This window comes from Pleurodeles waltl, chromosome 11 (genome assembly GCF_031143425.1).
Source record: "Pleurodeles waltl isolate 20211129_DDA chromosome 11, aPleWal1.hap1.20221129, whole genome shotgun sequence".
NCBI lineage: Eukaryota > Metazoa > Chordata > Amphibia > Caudata > Salamandridae > Pleurodeles > Pleurodeles waltl.
Genome location: NC_090450.1, coordinates 544,175,227 through 544,193,960, shown reverse-complemented (window position 1 = coordinate 544,193,960; position 18,734 = coordinate 544,175,227). Strand labels below are relative to the sequence as shown.

The following is an 18,734-nucleotide window of genomic DNA, read 5'->3' as shown; positions in this document are numbered from 1 at the left end:
GTCACTAGTGAAGTCGAGTGTAGGAATATGCCTTGGATGCAGTAAATTAAGGAGGTCTCTACAATTAGTAGATGAGGCCTGTGACACTGCAGTAGTCTATGTCCCCTAACACCGTCGAGTGCCTAGACCTCTGCAAGCTGTTCCCGGCACAGTCAATTTCATTGGTGGAGTGGAATGTGTAGCTCTTTGTCATTTACTCGCTACATTTTCTTTTGTTATACAACACATTTCCTTCACCGAGGCTGCTCCAGAAAACTATAGGCCGCTGCCATTGGATGAGTAAAGGATGTTGACTTCTGCCATTGGTGGAGTGAATGTGATAGACAGAATAATGAGGAGGGCGAAGAAATGGAAATCCAGGAAGGACACTTCAGCTCTTTTCCCTGGTCCTTTCACACATACTTTGCCTCCCATCCATAACAACCTTGTAATCATGCTTCTTCTTCTTGAGTCAGTTCAAACCCTGCACCCCAAAATACCTCTTCCTCCAATGCTGCCTTTGCTATACTATGGACTTCTCTCCTAAGCTACTGCCACTGGATCTAGGGCTCAGCTGGGCTCCCTCCTTTGTTGGAAACTACTCGATATTCATCCAATGGGTCTGGAGCATTGACACATTCAAACCAAATTAGTAAGAATGTCTTAGGCCAGGAAAGGTGGTCCTTGCTTAGGGCAGTATTATTACCGATTCATCTGATCTGCCCTAAGCCATAGAAAAATGTTATTAAGTCCTGCCCAATGTTTTCTGAAGTTTTTGAGTCTTTTGGACTTTAATTGGAGTTGCTATTAACCATCCTTTTGTTCGTTGGTGATCACACTGATTTTTCATTGTTATGTTTCCTATTAAACACTCCAAGGGCCAGAATGGTGAAGTTTGAGCTCCAAAAAATAATAAATATATTAATGATATTAAATGAAAGCGGGGAGGCCATACTGACCGTGCTCATTGAAAGGGACACTCTAGCCTTAAGCTTGCTGCTCTTTGAGCTGACAAGCCGAGACTGTATTAGGGATCTCTGTCGTTCGAGCCCTCAAACTGTATCCCCAAACGTTCTCCCCTCTGCACTATAAGGATGGAAGAGAGAGAACTGGGGCTGCCTCATGGTTCGACTTCCCAGGAGAGAGGTGGGTCATCAAGGGAAATTCCACCCCTGGGTGATGGACTGCGCTTGCTGAGAATATATATGCATGTCTGACGTTCCTCTAAATATTTAAGGCCTAATTCACACGGATTTTACTGTGAACAGGTGTTGTTTTTTCTGCTTTACTCTTGAATTTGTACTCATAGATAAAAAAGCATCCTGGACAAGGCCTACTGTGCTTTTCAATAATCACAATACATGCCAAATAAATCGGTCAGATTTGACAGAATCGCTGGTTTGGTTCAGCACCTTCCTTCAGGAATAGGTTCTGCCAGCTCGCAGGGGTGTTATATAGACCCTAGGGAAGAAGTGCAGAGGAGCCCCTTTATATCACTTTAAACTATACCATCCAACGAGGCGTGCTACTGAATGAACCCCCGACCTTTCAGAGAAGCTCATTACACAGCCATCACTTGACCAGTCACCATATATTGTGCCCCCACTCTCAATACATCTCCTTTTTTGGAGACCTACCACATACCAACCCTTGTCTGTCAAACAGCTAATGTATTCTCCCACCCATGGATATCCCTTCACTGAGGCCCACCACCCTCCAATCTATTAAATCATCACTATCTAATGCCTGCTACCACCTATTGTTCTGCACTATAGGAAGGTTCACCAAGGTTGTTCAATCTATTTCAATTATTTGTGTAACCTCGCTGGCCCATGTCATCTTCTTCGCCCTCTCTCCTGTAGGCACCATCCAGACACCACCACCAAGGACATGCTGCACCATTCCTTCTGGTTTGTGGACTCATGTGATCAGTGACCTCCCTGATCTCCCTTCACACCAGAGCTCTGTCTTCTCGATCCACTGCTTTGTTTCCCATCTAGGTCTTGTCTGTTTAACCAAAGCTACTTATTCTAATGTTTAAATCCCACTATAAGTACTCAGAGGACCTTCTGGACCGCAAGATCAAATAGAACATGTGCCATAATATTTTCAGCAATAACGACCAATGGAATGAGCAGGCCTTTGGAGATGCCACTCATCTAGAACGTGGCCTCCTGGACGGTATTGTCATCTAGTAATCCAATAATCACTTACCTATAGGCCATTATTTGGAGGCTATTTTTCTAACATATCACGTTTCATTTTTCCAGACCAATGTCTAGGATCACTGTCCAGGAAACTCAGTCTACTGATTGGTAAGGTGTCAATTCCCATGTACAACTCATCCGTACCCAAGATATTTCAATCTATCTGGACATCTGAGATGTCAGTTGGCAACTGTTCTGCGGCTGTGCTGCTTAGAAATCATATTAATGCACACACAGGCTCACATGAGGTGTAGTCAGCCAATTGGCTTCCGGAACACTGAGAGTGCCCCTGGTTTCTAGGGAGTATTGATGGAATGATTGTACTATGAAACATTGCTCACTCTAAGGCCCATATTTATACTTTTTTAGTGCTGCCTTTGCGTCATTTTTTGACGCAAAAGCGGCGCAAACTTACAAAATACAATTGTATTTTGTAGGTTTGCGCCGCTTTTGCGTCAAAAAGCGGCGCAAATGCGGTGCTAAAAAAGTATCAATATGGGCCTAAGTCCGGAAAGTGGTCCTGGCTCCAGCTCCTTCTGCTCCTCCTCTCATCACTATGTCCTTTTGTCAGTAGTGGTATTCCTTGCCAAAATGTCTGTCACAGGGGCAGCACTTGTATTTCTTTGCCCTCACTGCATAGATCCTCCCCTACCTGCACCCATACTTTGGCACTGCCATGCATCCACTGTCTGGTTGTTTTTACACCCATCCTTTAGGACATGTATCCCTTTGCCAGATTCTACAACTACCATCACTTCTACTGCACCTTCAGCACTTCCAACTCCCCATCAACACATCTATTGGGATAGAGAAGCCATTCTAAAATATCTTGTTTTACCCAAGCTCCACCATGGCGAGGACAAAAACGAAATTAAACTGCCTCGACTAAGTAGACTGAAGGCCTGCTGCAGGAGCTCAGTCAAAGCCGTACTCTGCTGTGGACCTCCTACTACCTTGGATCCAAAACAGGGGGGCCCATTACATCAGAGGCCCTACACTGGAATTACCACTGCTGTGTACCCCTCTACATTTAATAAGGTAAATTCAGTAGCATTTAAGTTAATCTATCAGTGATTTAATTCAAAGAGGGTTTGGAGAATTTAATTTAATGTTAATTAATTAAGGGTTATGTTTAGGTCTCAGCCTACCAGACAGCACAGCTGCCTGGTTTGCTAAATATATCTTGAGGACTTTTAGAAAGTTGACATAGGAATGCATTCCACCCATTGATTACCATTGGCTTTGTGGTTTGTAGCTCACATTTCCTGGCTTTCTTTTTGCTGGCTGTATTTGCTTTAGGCTGTCCTGGTTCAGTTTCCCCCCCCCCCACCTCTCCTGGTTGCCTCAACTGCATTTATTGTATTTTTCCATGAACTCCCTTTCTGTAAACATGTCTTTAAATCTTGTTCTTATCTTGTCAAGTTTGCAGTGAATTCAAAGATAGAGGTCAAATGTCAGGTTCTGTCTTCTGAGGGCGCTTGTTTACTTTTCTTTTTTTTTTCCAAACTGAGAGGATTTATGTGCCAATCTTGCTAGATACTGGGGGTAGGAAAGAGGTTTTTTTCTAGCACACAACAACATTGAAACAAACTGTACAAGTATTTCAGAATATATCAGAATTAGGAACACAGATGAAGCACATTTTCTGTTAATTCTGAAGGGTGTTGGAAACAAATATTTTAATATAATCAAAACAAATAATTACACTGAGTGATGCACTTTCCACACAATTTCGTTTGTGCACTGTATAGTTGTATTACTAAAACTGTATGTCTGTGCAAATGTAATGGTCATTTAAACTGAAAATGTGTTAATGGCAGTGCATTACCATACAATGCATACTTCACTCTACACCACTCCACTCTACTCCACACCATTCCACTTTACACCACTCCACGCCAATGCACTCTGCACCGCTCCACGCTACTGCACTCTATGCCACTTCACGCTAGGCCTCTCTGCGTTACACCACTCTATGCCAATGCACTCTTAGCTACTCTAGTCTACACCACTGCACTCTTTACCACTGCACTCTAAACCTATCCAGTCTATGCCACACATATCTACCCTGCATAATTCCACTCTGCCTCTGTACTCCATGCCACTCCACAACACTGCACTCAACACCACAGCACTCTATGTCAGTACACTGTATGCCAACGCACTTTACTCTGTAACACTCAACTATATGCCCCTGCACTCTTCGCCAATCCAGCCACTCTAACCGACTCAGCACCACTACAGGTTATAGCATTGCACTCTACACCACTTTACTCTATGCCATTACACTCTATGCCACTTCACCCCACTTCACTCTACCCTGCACCACTCCACTCTACGCCACTTCATTCTAGTCTGAAACAATCTACTCTATGCCACTGCATTCTATGACACTCTTCTCCACTCTGTGCCACTGCACTTTATGCCACTGCACTCTATGCCACTCTACTCTTAACCACTGCACTCTATGCAAATGCACTCTACACAACTTCACTCTTATGATGCCACTGCACTCTACTCTGCCACTCTACTCCACTGTACTCTGTACCTCTGCTCTCTAACCAACTCTACACCACTGCAGTCTGACACTCTTCTCTGCAACACTACACTCTCCGCCACTGAACTCTATGCTGCTCTACTCTGCACTGCTCTACTCTATGCTAGTCCACTCTATGCCACTGCTCTCTATTGAACTATACTCAACTCTGCACCACTCTATGCTACTCTGCATCACTCTATGCCACCGTGTTCTCACTCTACTCTGCACACTACACCACTGCACTCTCTGCCACTCGACTCTACTCTGCACCACTGCTTTCTGTATCACTTAACTCTACTTCACTCCACATCACTCTACACCACTCGACTCTTTGCCACTCTACTTTATGCCACTCTACTCTGCGCCACTCCACTCTGTGCCACTCCAGTCTACCATACACCACTCTAATCTACGCCACTGCATTATATGCTGCTGAATTCAATGCCACTGCTCTCAATACCACTGCGCTCTATGCCACTGCGCTCTATGCCTCTATACTGTGTAATACTCTACGCCACTCTTCACTGGTCCACTCTACACCACTCCAATGTATGCCACTCTACGTGAATCAACAGTAAGCCACTCCAATACACAACACTCTCTGCCACTCCGCTGTACAACACTCTACTCCGCTTTTCATCATTACACTCTATGGCACTCCATGTAACTCTTCTCTATGCCACTCACTTTTAGCCATGCTGAACAGAAGCCATGCTGGTGTACAACATGGCTAAAACACATTGGCAAAGACAATAACTCTTGCATTAGCGAGACCTATAGGCTTTGCTACTGCATGTTAGGGTTAGGCTTCACATTCAAGGTTAAGTTTAGGTTAAGGTTAGTTTTATTTAAGCATAGGATAATCGTTAGGGTTAGTCCTGGGACTATATTAAGGTTAATAGTTTAATGAAGTGTTGGAATTTTAGGTAGGCTGTGTTTAGTTTTCTATTAAATTGAATTAAAAATAATTTAAGAAGAAATTTAGGAGTTATCCTTAGAGTTAGGTAAGCACACTCATTTAATTTAATTTAAGGTTGCAGTTAGGTTTATGTCAACAGTAATCACATCATTTAATTAAATGTAATTTGATCTAATGCAGGGATATGTTTCGTGTTAGGTTTCATTAAGATGCATGGTTAATGTAGTGGGGTCAGAGCACTGTAAGTTACATTTAAGACTTACTGTCGTAGTTCTGGTGAAAGTACTACCTCTGATGTAGTGGTAGGTTGGGGTACTGGACCCTAGGAACATGCAACCACCCTGAGAGGCCTTTGAGGTGTCACGACTGGACTACTAATTTCTGCGTTCACCAGAACTTCAACCAGTATCCATGGCCCCTGGAATTATGTGACTGTGTGGTTGTAGCGATTTTCGCATAATTATAGATTTCCCGTATTTTCCATATAATCCATCACCTGGCGCACATTTTAACAAAACAATTGTTTCTAACACAAACTGTTCAAAAGCTAGTAAAAATGCAGCAATGTGTTGCCGCTCAGTGAAAGGCCCTTTGCAAAGCTGGACTGGTCACTGTTTTGATGTTTATTGCTATACTTAGGTATTAAAATTGTACTAATGAGGTGCAACCAATACCCAGACAGTGTTAGCAAGCTTAAAAATGACAAAATAATTAATTAATGCTATTAAAAACGTGCCACATAATTTGCCTTATTTTGCCACATTATTTAATCAACCCTGCCGCATGATTTGTCCCTCTAGTGCCGCATAATTCCAGTGTCCCTGCCAACATCTTAAATTAATACCCGCGCCCTTCAGGACTTCAGGCAAGACTTTCTTCTGCTTGGCCACCAGGTGCCACTGCCGCACCAGTTTCTGCAAGCTCCCTCCACTCACTAGGCTGCTTCCACCCTGTGATGATCTGACACTGACTAGGAAGCTTTGATTCGCCCACACTGTGAACGGTGCTGAACATGGCATACCCACACGGCTTACCAGCTCCCCCCCATATTTTTCATTGTAAATGCCTGACTTCCGTGAATGGATGGCCTCAAGCCCCGCCCTCAACGCCCACGTGCACTTCTTACCGAACATGTCTCCCTCCTCGGCCGTGGCGGTGATCCGCTTGCCCTGGACCTGGATGTGCTTGCCGCTGGTCCTGCTGTACAGTTGGTAGATGCGGGTCTGCCTCCGGCTCAGCTCGTCCGTCGTGGCTCCCTGCTCCCTCACGTACTGGTTAAAATTAGGAGACTGTTGATTCTCCCCCTTTGTTTACAAAGGGAAAAATAAAATCAATTTGTTTTGGCAGCGCTAGGGGGCCGTGTGATGGGCAATGAGCGTGGGAAGCATGGGGGCATAGGGCCCGAAAAAAGGGGTATCGGGGCCCAGCGTATGCTTCAGGGACGTGGGGCGACAATGGCGGGGTCTGATGGGGCTAGAAGGACAGTGACAGAGGGGTCAGGTGGTAATGTGGAGGGGCTGACCAGTGGTCGTTGCGATGACAGGCCAGAAACTAAGCGGCCAACAAGCACAATTGTCAAGCAGTGCTGGGGGCAGAGTTGAAGGGGGTAGAGGTCACTACTAAGGCTTTACTGGTACCCAGGGCACAAGTCCAAAAAAACAGAAGTGGGGGGGACTAACTATGTTAGGCAGTATGCAAGTGACATTATAGCGCGTGACAGCACAGCTAGTGACATCGCACAAGGCATTACAGGAAGTGGCATCACAACCCATGATCTCACAGGAAGTGACATCACAAGAAATTACATTAGATTTTAAGCCCTCATGCATATGTTTGTCAGATCTATTATAAGTACATTTGAGCGCATTGCAATATTTGACAAATGAGTTTTTGGGTTGTGCCAAAAAAGTGAAGCAACCACGACACACAATCTAGGTCTCAACATATACATTTATTTTTTTAAACTCTCTGACAAAGAAATTGGCAACAAGGAGGAATGTGGCATTAAATCTGTTCAGCCTAATTGGTTGCAAAGTCTGCATCTTAAAGTATTTTATGGTGTTGAGGCACCTGCTGCAGAGATCTGTATGCACAGTAAATATCAGAAAAAAATAATAATGGTGAGGTAATTCTGGAGGTTAATGCATTGGCTGACGAGGTCTGTGTCTTGTCTATTGCCAGTTTTGAATCAAATAGCATAAAGGGTTAATATGTCTTCTGCAAAGCACATCATGTATCATGCAGATGACAGATTTATATTTTAGGTAAATGAGTAAGTGGATGACTGCTTTTAACAGAGAAATGTAAAGCACTCTGACACCCTGCATTGGGCTGGGTAGCAGAATAAAAGAAATAAAATAGTGATGTTTAAAATGTTATTTATGTAAATACTGGGACAGATCAACATATCTGACATTCTCACAGTGCATGCACATCACTTATATACAGGGACTGAACACAATCTAAAGCGTGCCTCCCCTAAGTGCTCGTGAAATAACAACAAGCTGTGAGCATTTGTTTCCCTTTCATTGCATTTTCATTTAGGTGTGAGGCTCCAGATAGCTTCCAGCCAGGATACTCCAAAGAACAGGATGCATGATAGCCCCTTAAATTCGGCTTTGGGTCCGGCTGGAATTTCAAATAACAAAGCACACTTGCCTGAATACTTCTGCTTGGAATGAAAAAGAGACAACGTACAGGTTCTGCTCAATGTGTCCCGGTGCCTGAAAATTACATTGAAACAAGTTCCGTGGGGCCCAACGTTATGACAGCGTAGACGGCATCCAGCCTGTGAAAAGAGTGAGTAGACACCATCTACCCGCGTGTACTCTCGATTTGTGCCTTGCTGGTACCGAAAGCAGGGTTTTGTGGTTACCACTACTGAAAACAGGCTACTGTCACCTGTACTGAGGTCAGAGGGCAGATACCCCATCACAGAGGGAAAAAGGGCAGGGTAGTGGTCCTGAGGGCACATTGGAAAGAACGCTTGCCAAGAGGTTAAAGGTCAATACCAGTAAGGCAGGGGTTAGTAACTGCTACTGAATGCAGGAGGACAATATGGCACCTACAGGCAGAGTCAATGGTCACTAACGGATAACCATGGCACCAATTACCGCTAGTGAGGATGAGGGGCAGATGTCACTGCTACTCATGCAAAGATTCAAACAACATTACTTCTAGGTGCAGAGGTTAGTGCTAGACGGATTGGGGGGGGGGGGGGGGGGTAATGGTTCCAACCAACTGCCGAAGCAGATGCAATAAGTCACTGCTTCCAGCGGTAAGGGCCAAAGAAAACGGACCACTGCTACTCGTGTCAAGGGGGAGAAGTTATTGCTGTAGAGAGTAAGGGTGGGGACACAGACCACTACTAATAGAGGCAAGGAGAAGAAGTCACTACTCGTGAATACAAAGGGTAGAAGAGGCCACTGCTACTCAGAGAAAGGGAAATTAGTGACTGCAACTGCATGCAAAGGGCGCTACTCAAAACAATAGGCAGAGGTTCATGCTTTTAGGGGCAGTGGCAGTTCTTTAAATTGGCAGGTGCTGTCTGGTACTGGGTACGTGCACTTCTTTAATTTGAAAGGGACAGTTACCTGCACTTCTCAGCCCTGCCACAACACTTTTAAAGGGAGAGTACCAGCACTGCTCGGGAGAAAACAGGTACTCAGACTAGTGAGTATTGACATTTGTATATTTCTATGAAAGCACTGGGCAGTGGACAGAGGTCACCACTGCTGAAGTTGGATGTCACTGTGAATGTGGGCAGAGGGCAAGGGGCAGATATGAAAAACACTGCAGAGGTCACAGCTACTGAGAAAATAGCCCAGGCTGCATCTACCAAAGACACATTGAACTTGTGCATTAAATGAAGACAGAGCTACTGCTGCTTTTATTACTACCACAACATTGCAATGTGTAATAATAATAGCAATAATAATAATATTAATGATAATTACCACAGAACATTCAGGGCCGGAAGCTTCCTCCGGCTATGAGGGGAGTACCCCTTATACCCACCACATGTGCTCACGATCAACATCTCAGTTCAGTTCCTAAGTAGAATATCAGTTGCTACTCCATAATACTCAGTGATCTCCTGAAAATCAAGGGTTCCTACATTGGCTTTAATTTTGCCAGCTAAGCTGAAGAAACATTTTCAAAACCAGTCAATGGTGAGAACGAGCAAAGAATAGTTTAAAGGCGAACTAAAATCAAATGTAGAGCAAATGGAGACCAGGCTGTAGTAAATGGAATGAAGGCGCTGGTGGTGGAGATTTTGCCTGGAGCCCACGATGACCGTCTCTTTTGATGCTCCCGCCAGTAATCCCATTTCACTGCTGGTCAGTTCTCCCAGTGTGCCACTGTGCTTCTGGAGTTGGCTTCACAGATTGCGAAAGCTACTATATCCCTGCAGGGGTTCGAGTTGGAGGTGCAGATCTGTGCACAGGGCAACCCCTTCTCCCCTGCATGGTTGACAGTGAGCCTTACCACAGGAAAATGAGCAAGGTCGATAGTGGCACCTACCAATGTGTAGGAGCACTGACATCCATTCGAGGTGCTAGAGAGAAAGGGATGGTGACTTTTACCCCTGGGCAAGTGCGATATAACCTGGATCTCCCTCTGCCTTTTATTGTCTAGGAGATGGGGGGGGGGGGGTTATGCAGCACAGAGCACTAGATATGGCCCTTGGACATATCCCCGCTAGTGGTGGTGGTCCCTTCCACCATTGGATGTCTACGGAACTGCAGTCCAGGCTGCTGGCTCGCATGTCTCACTCAGTGGCGTAATGAAACTTGAGCGGGCACCCTGAAAGTACATGGAAGGGCCCCCTTCGAACTCTCACGAGAGCTCTCAGGCCAGTCTGCTGTGTCAGGAGGCCCCCTGGAGCACAGAGGCCCTTCTTGCTGCGGGGGCCTTTGTTAGGACACTGGTCTCGCTGTTGTGGATGTACTATTAGCTGACATCTGAACACTCAGAAAGTAGTACATTTCCCAGGGAGTTTGGCAGTCTAAGCATTGCAGTCTTGGAACCATCCATAGCATAAGAGAAACAATAGGTGGATTGGGTTGACCCACTGCCCCGTGCTTCATGCTGTGCTGGGCAGAAGTATAATGTTAATGACAGTTGAACAGACCAATTGATGAAGACGGCTGACTAAAAAACCCTTTGTATGGATAAATGTATGTATTTTTTTTTATTTATGGCCTTTTTATTACATGAGGCTGACCAGACAGCTAAAGCTGTCTCTAGGCCAGACTTACAAACAGGTTTTGTTGTCCTTTATGTCTCTTACCTTGTGTATTGCATGCCAGATTAATGGGATATAAATTTACAATGGCACGAAGATGGAATATGAAATGACAAAAGCTAAATGAAGACTGTGTAAAGAGCAAATGAAGACTGCACAAACGCCAAAGGACATGTAAGAGCGTGCTATGAACCAACTATGAGTCTAGCAGGACTTTGTTGTCCAGATTTCTAATGCGTAAAAGGGGAAAAGGCCCAGCTTAAGCTGTCTGTTGCATGAGTGCATGGAATCACTGTAGGGATTCATGGCAATGATGACATATCACAGATGTTTACACTGTGCCATTGACAACATAATGTCACTGATGAAGGGGGTACTAGGCATTCTTTAACATGTAATTTCACGTACAAGGAATAATAGCACCACCCTGTGCCTATAAATTTCAGACATACTTTGATGTCAGTGCAAACCACATGCCTTGGTTTTGCCAATGCCTCTTTCTTTTTACCAAAATGATCCCTTCAGGGCATGCAAGAGTCAGCCTCAGAGTGTGGTTCGCAGCACAGTGCATCTGTTCTCTTTCCATTCTAGAGACTTCCACATTTGTCATTAAGAGGGTTCAAGATCATGAGAATGCATCAGAAGGGAGACCTCGTCTTCCTTACGTTTGAAACAGACAAAGCAGCATCGAAATAGAACCGGTCATAAAAAATACTGAAATGTTGGTCTATGTGGGGTTTCTCCCATATTATCCCGTTTTTAATATTGTCCTGCAAAATATTAACTCCTGAATATGGACAACCACTATGTTGTCATGGTAAACATAACTCTATTAAGATAGATTTATTATTCTTAATTCCACATCTGTGTACTTTGAAGATATACAGCCATATAACCAAGGTTAGTATATATATGTAAATATAGATTTGCTGTTCTTAAATCCACATGTATATCTTCAGGGTACGTCTGTGACAGTCTACCGTGAATTTTTCTCTCCCAGAAGATCCAACTAACAGCTAATCACCTGACTTTAAAACATAAGCACAGAACATCTGTTTTCAATACAAGGTCAGATATGGTAACAGATACTTTATCTAGAGACATTCCATCTTACAGTGGTGGTAAAGCTGTGCTTTACGTGCACGGTCTAAATGCGTAAGTGAAAAGATGGTGCTTTGGAAGGGAAAGCTCCCAGTATCTCTTCTCAGACAGAGGTTCATTCCTTCTGATTGTTACACTACAATATGAGACACTTCCACTGCTTATTTTGTGCCACTGGTGGTAGGTGGTGGGCACCAACACTCATTTGGTGTGATCAACAGTATTTCACCCATAGAGAGAAGCAGAGAAGAGAAAAAGAAAGAGGAATAGAAAGGCAGCAGAACAGTGATGAAGAGAGAAAACAGGAGTTAAAATAACCTGCAAGAGAGACAAGGAGGCAGGAAGGGTGATGGAAATAATAGTAAGGAGTTGAAAACAACATTGGGCAACTTTGATATCCAGCTACGCCGGCACTCGGCAGCAGATTCTAAGAAAACCTCGGGTTCCTGCACATTACCATTTTTATTGATATTATTATTATTATTATTATTATTATTATTAGTAGTAGTAGTAGTATTTTCACATATTAAGTTCTGGACACTTCCTTCTGCTCATGCATCGTGCTGGACTAGGCCCAGTACTTATTAGGCTTTTGGAGACAGTTTACGCTTTCAACTTCAGCAGAGGTTGTCTTGTGAAATATTTGGTTAGGCCATGATTAGTCTGCATTGAAACTCAAAGACTGGTGTGACGTGCCAGATGGAAAGTCCTTCCTTGCCAGCACTTCTTTTGTCTGACCCATTTTGTTTCCAGGAGTCCTCCTGCCCCTGAACTGACTGAGAGTGCCATACAGCAGAGCTGGTTGTATGTGGGGTGACTGGATATGACACGCTGTTGGAACGGCCATCTGCATATGTGGGGAACAAGCTTTGCAGCAGCACCAGAACTTTGTAGTAGTTGGAGGGCAACTCCCGCACGCTAGAGTCAGGTAGGGGGTAAAAACATTGTAGCACAGTGCTATCACCCCAACACCAGTCTACATCAATGCATTGGACCAATGATTTAAGGTGCCAGGATAGGGAAGCACCCACATATGACACCCTACAGTTATGTCTACAGAAGGTAAGTCAGAGCTTCTTATTTATACGCAAAAATGACTGACCCTAGTGGATGCAATCACATGCACAAGACAGTCACTCTACCGTCAGTTCCAGGCACCTTTGCACAAAATGGCAATTTGTCTGAGAGCACATATAGGTGAATCAAAAAACACAGTAGAAGACAAAGAAACCCTATATATCGCACTAATGTACTCTGCCTAAAGAACCACACACCTGTCAAAACTTTGCATTTGTACACAGTGACAGCTGACCCCAGAGCACACTCCAGTGGAACTGTGGCCTCCAATCACAACACTCTGTTGAGAATTAAATATAATTTCCCTAATGTTTCTCCCAGACTCCACTTGTCCAATTGAAGTATAGAGGGTTACTTTAAACCTGCCCGAAACTGCCTTGTAGCCATAAACTTAACCTTGACATACTTCAATACTCCATGACAAGAACTCATGTGGAGTACACTTCACAAAAACAGTGAATGCCCAAAAGCTCTAGATATAAACAAGTGCCTCAATCAAAAATGTAATATTAAAAAAATCACTGCGTCACCCTTCAGTATAACTATCTCTGTGCACATGTTAACTTTCTAAAGATTCCCAAACTTTAAGAAATGCATTTCAGACCAATGTCTCCAATACTGAAGTTCTGCTCACCAAACTGTACTGAACTAAGAGACAAAGAAACACAAGGCTAACATTACTGGCATATATATTATAGCATTGCATAATAATAAATAACACTGATGCTCTAATCCCTTGTACCCAGAGCTCACACTGAAATTGACACCTGCATGAATAATTACTCACCGTCCTTTTCATTGGCACTTCCAAGCTGAAAGTAATCTGCTCAACAGTTCTCCTTTGAGTTGGTTGGAAATCGCTCATCCATGTCCACGACCACACTGAAGGACTCTACTTCCTAGTCCTTCCTCAACGTCTTCATGACGATATTTACAAAAACTAGTGCATTCCTTTGTTACACTCCACAATAAATGCCATGCCAGCTTTCGATGGTCGAACCTTCCAATCAGAGTGAAAATGCGGCTTCTAGCTGGTAGCGAACATGATACTATGTTCCATTCCTGCTACCTCCACTGATAAGTCGACAACAGGTGCCTTCAAAAGTGCAGCATCTGTAGGCATGTGCTGATTTTCCCTTTACAAGCACTGAGAGCCATGCAATTGGTGCACCTTGCACTTGTGATTCAATTCCTTGGTGACCCTCGCTCAGGGCTCCATATGATTGTACACTGGCCGCAAGAATTTCCCTGCACCTTACATGATGTAAGGTATCAATATTTCTGTTAAGTGCTCACCATGTCACATACTTGCTGCTTCTTTTAATTGTCTCAAATTACAGACCTTATGCTTTGGACTCTTCAATTAGAGACTTCACAACAGTTTTAATTCTACTCAGATGTATTTGTGTCCTCTCCTCTGACTCCTTGTGCACCCTCCTCACTGGGCTCCCCCTGCCCAGCAGCCATGCTGACACCACTTGCCCATCAACTATTAGATTCCTGGTGCATCTCCAAGAAGGTTCTTTTAACACCTTCTTGCAAGAGTATTGTAGTTGTAGGGAAAGGGTCATCACACAAGAGTCAAGAGCCATTGAGGTTGGAGGTCATGTATTTATTCCATGCTAGGCCCTTGGGTCACAGTCACAGCCTGTATGCTGAGTTAAGGCTCCATTCTCCATCTTGCTGCAGTCATCTGCCAGGCTTCACCCAGCACCCTGGCACCAACATTCCATGCGTCTTCACATTCTTACAGCATCCACACTCAACATTCCACCACTTGCCCACTCCTAGATACACAGACACATCCTGTCATTACATCATCCACCTGTCCTCCTCAACATGGCAAACCAGACATGCTATATCTCTACACAGTGAAAGTGTACAAATATTTCTCAGACAGACCTCTGCAGTGTGGACAGAACTGTAAAGTTCTGGTGCATAAGTACATCTTTGTGCACCACTCCCACCTACCTCCCTGTACTCCTAAACCCTTTGGAGTCTTATCTTTTGAACTGTTAGAAGGATTTTAAATCAAAGGTCTGATTTAAAGGTCTGTGGGAATGCAAAAATCATCCAAGCATTGAAGAAACAGCTAAGTCCTCAGAATTGATGGTATCTCCTTTGGTGTGTAATGCACTGCTAGAAAAATCCCTCCCACAGGGTTGTGAGTGGGGAGCTATTTCTGCACATGGATTCTCAACCAGAGGAGAACCATCCAGCGGAGGACTGAGCACTTCCTCTATAAATTGAAGGGTTTTCTGTACCAACATATTCTATTCCAGGCTCCTAGTTGTGACTTATTTGAATGGAGATGGCTGAAGTAAATCATTGGCCTGGTACTCTTTCTTTGCTATTTGACTGATGCGTTGCACTGTACTCCACTCAACCACTCCACTGCTTCAAATCTCGGGCCTTGTCATTCAGCTAGCGTTACCATAGATGAAGCAAGGAAATGTATGAGGCCAGAATTCCCCTGACATATATTGTCGATATAGCGCTGTATCACAAAAGAACTAGGGAACTGTCGCCTTATGGACTCTTAAGATCTTTCTAGAAGCCAACGACTATAGGAAGTGCATATTCTTGTTTTAAAGTAACATTATACTTTTACAGCTTGGCTTGATGGCGCAGATGTCTGTGCCCTACTGGTGTCAGTTCTTTAAAATATATATGGGTTGGCCTTTGGCAGTGTAAGTGGTATGTCTCTCACACTATTCTCCCCCGCAGGTCGCGTGTGTGTTTTTTTTTTTTTAGGTTTCACATCACATGGTATGATGTGGCACATTACCAGAGCTACACAAAGCAGTTTCATTGTCTCGTACAGGTATCAGGCAGTGTTTAGCTAGGAATAGGCAATCATGAGACAATATCGCCCTCTTTTGGACATTAGGCAGGCTGCGTCTTGGTTGCTCAAAACTGATCTCATTAGCATAAATTGGGAAATCATGCACACACAGAGTTTGGTCTCCGTCGAGATGGAAGAGAGAACATTTTGACACGTTTGTCAATTCAGACTGAAAAGATGTAGAGCGTAACCGACAAAATTTGAAAAATTACAGGAGATATTTTAGCACTGAGACTCTTATAGGACTCGGAGGATCCAGAGTCTAGTGCCAGAGTAGTTCATCACTATATTTGAAGAAGTCACACGCCTGCTCTGCTCGCCTGAAAGGATCGACACAATTATTCTACTCGGGATGTACAAATATTTAGGGCCTGATGTATACTTATTTTTAGCGCCGCATTTGCGTTATTTTCTGACGCAAAAGCAACGCAAACTTACAAAATACAATTGGGCCATATTTATACTTTTTGACGCAAAACTGCGCTATCGCAGTTTTGCGCCAAAAAGATTAGCGCCGGCTAACGCCATTCTGAAGCGCCATGCGGGCGCCGTATTTATTGAATGGCGTTAGCCGGCGCTAGCAGACCGGCGCTGCCTGGTGTGCGTGGAAAAAAACCACGTACACCAGGCAGCGCCGGCGTTGGGGAAAATGGCATTAGGGCGTCTTAAAATGGGGCAAGTCAGGTTGAGGCAAAAAAATCGCCTCCACCCGATTTGCGCCATTTTTAACGACGCCCAGACGCCATTTACATGACTCCTGTCTTAGTAAAGACAGGAGTCAGGCCCCCTTGCCCAATGGCCATGCCCAGGGGACTTATGTCCCCTGGGCATGGTCATTGGGCATTGTGGCATGTAGGGGGGCACAAATCAGGCCCCCCATGCCAAAAAAAATAATAAAATAAAAAAAAAATTATACTTACCTGAACTTACCTGAATGTCCCTGGGATGGGTCCCTCCATCCTTGGGTGTCCTCCTGGGGTGGGCAAGGGTGGCAGGGGGGGTCCCTGGGGGCATGGGAGGGCAGCTGTGGGCTCATTTTGAGCCCACAGGTCCCTTAACGCCTGCCCTGACCCAGGCGTTAAAAAGAGGCGCAAATGCGGGGTTTTTTGCCCCGCCCACTCCCGGGCGTGATTTTTGCCCGGGAGTATAAATACGACGCATTTGCGTCGCAGTCATTTTTTTAGACGGGAACGCCTACCTTGCATCTCATTAACGCAAGGAAGGCGTTCACGCAAAAAAATGACGCTCATTCCTCATACTTTGGCGCTAGACGCGTCTAACGCCAAAGTATAAATATGGCATTAGTTTTGCGCCGAATTTGCGTTGAAAAAAACAACGCAAATTCGGCGCAAACGGAGTATAAATATGCCCCAATTGTATTTTGTAAGTTTGCGCCGATTTTGCGTCAAAAAACGACGCACAAACTGCGCTATAAAAGTATAAATATGGGCCACAGAGTGTAAATCCTGTTTTAAGGGTTCCCTTCTGGTCGAGCCTTACCGCCTCCTATATGTAAGGCACAGATAATTCTACCAGAGGAATGTTCAACGTATGAGATAATTTTCCACTCCTTCAAAAACTAGAAGATGTAGGCGGTCATTCTGACCGTGGCGGGTGGCGGTCGCCGCCCGCCATGCGGTTACCGCCGAATGGCCGCTCCGCGGTCAGGAGACAGCGGCAGCCATTCTGGCTTTCCCGCTGGGCCGGCGGGCGACCGCCAAAAGGCCGCCCGCAGACCCAGCGGGAAAGCCCCTGCAACGAGGAAGCCGGCTCCGAATGGAGCCGGCGGAGTTGCAGGGGAGCGACGGGTGCAGTGGCACCCGTCGTGATTATCACTGTCTGCAAAGCAGACAGTGAAAATCTGTATGGGGCCCTATTAGGGGGCACCTGCACTGCCCATGCCAGTGGCATTGGCAGTGCAGGGGCCCCCAGGGGCCCCATGACACCCGTTCCTGCCATCCTGGTTCTGGCGGTGAAAACCGCCAGAAACAGGCTGGCGGGAAGGGGGTCGGAATCCCCATGGCAGCGCTGCAAGCAGCGCCGCCATGGAGGATTCCCTGGGCCAGGGGAAAACCGGCGGGAAACCGCCGGTTCCCCTTTTCTGACCGCGGCTTTACCGCCGCGGTCAGAATAGCCCAGGAAGCACCGCCAGCCTGTTGGCGGTGTTTCCGCTGCCCTCCGCCCTGGCGGTCAGTGACCGCCAGGGTTGGAATGAGGGCCGTAGTCTCGCCAACCATCTATAGCTAGACGCTGTGCGTAGGGCATAAGGTATTTTACAATTAAGATCTTCTTTTTTCACAAAAACATAAAACAAAAAAATATTAATAGGACAGCTAGCCTGGCCTGCACCTTTAACTGACTGTGGCCGTGCTGTTCACTGTACAGTATCAGCTCTGTGTTTTCGAGAAGACGGCAGTATTTGCGTAGAAGAAGGCAGTCCCCCGTTCAGTAAACTAGCATGGCAGACACAAAGGCAGCAGAGAGCGCTACGCCCGACCACTATAGACTTAATAACATGCCTGTTTTCCACTTTTCAAAAAAGCGTAACCCGTGAAACCATAATATATCAATAACCAATATATTATAATTGACCGAGTAAGGAAATTTATGTAGCAAACTCTTTTTTCCTGTGTGGTCTCTAGGTGCAGGAGAGACAAATACTGCCTTAAGACTGGCGTGCAAGTGTTTGAATGTTAGAAGACTAGAACTTGCGCAGATGTGAGCAGGCAGTTGATTCCTTAAGATGGCTCTTGAATGGCAAGACGACATTTGTCTCAGGTTGTCATTTTGAATTTAGGGACGACATTGAAGTTGCCCTG

At 45.0% G+C, this 18,734-nt stretch overlaps 1 protein-coding gene across 2 annotated transcripts in view; it reads right to left on the bottom strand.

Annotated features, from left to right (window-relative positions):
• FGF17 (fibroblast growth factor 17) overlaps positions 1 to 18,734 on the bottom strand; it is an 86,822-nt gene that overhangs the window by 13,219 nt on the left and 54,869 nt on the right. The window contains exon 3 of one of the 2 annotated variants that reach the window (XM_069213986.1): positions 6,771 to 6,915. In XM_069213986.1, the coding sequence (XP_069070087.1) occupies positions 6,771 to 6,915 (145 nt within the window). Of the gene's footprint in view, positions 1 to 6,770; positions 6,949 to 18,734 lie in introns of both variants that reach the window. The other variant, XM_069213985.1, reaches the window with a different exon arrangement.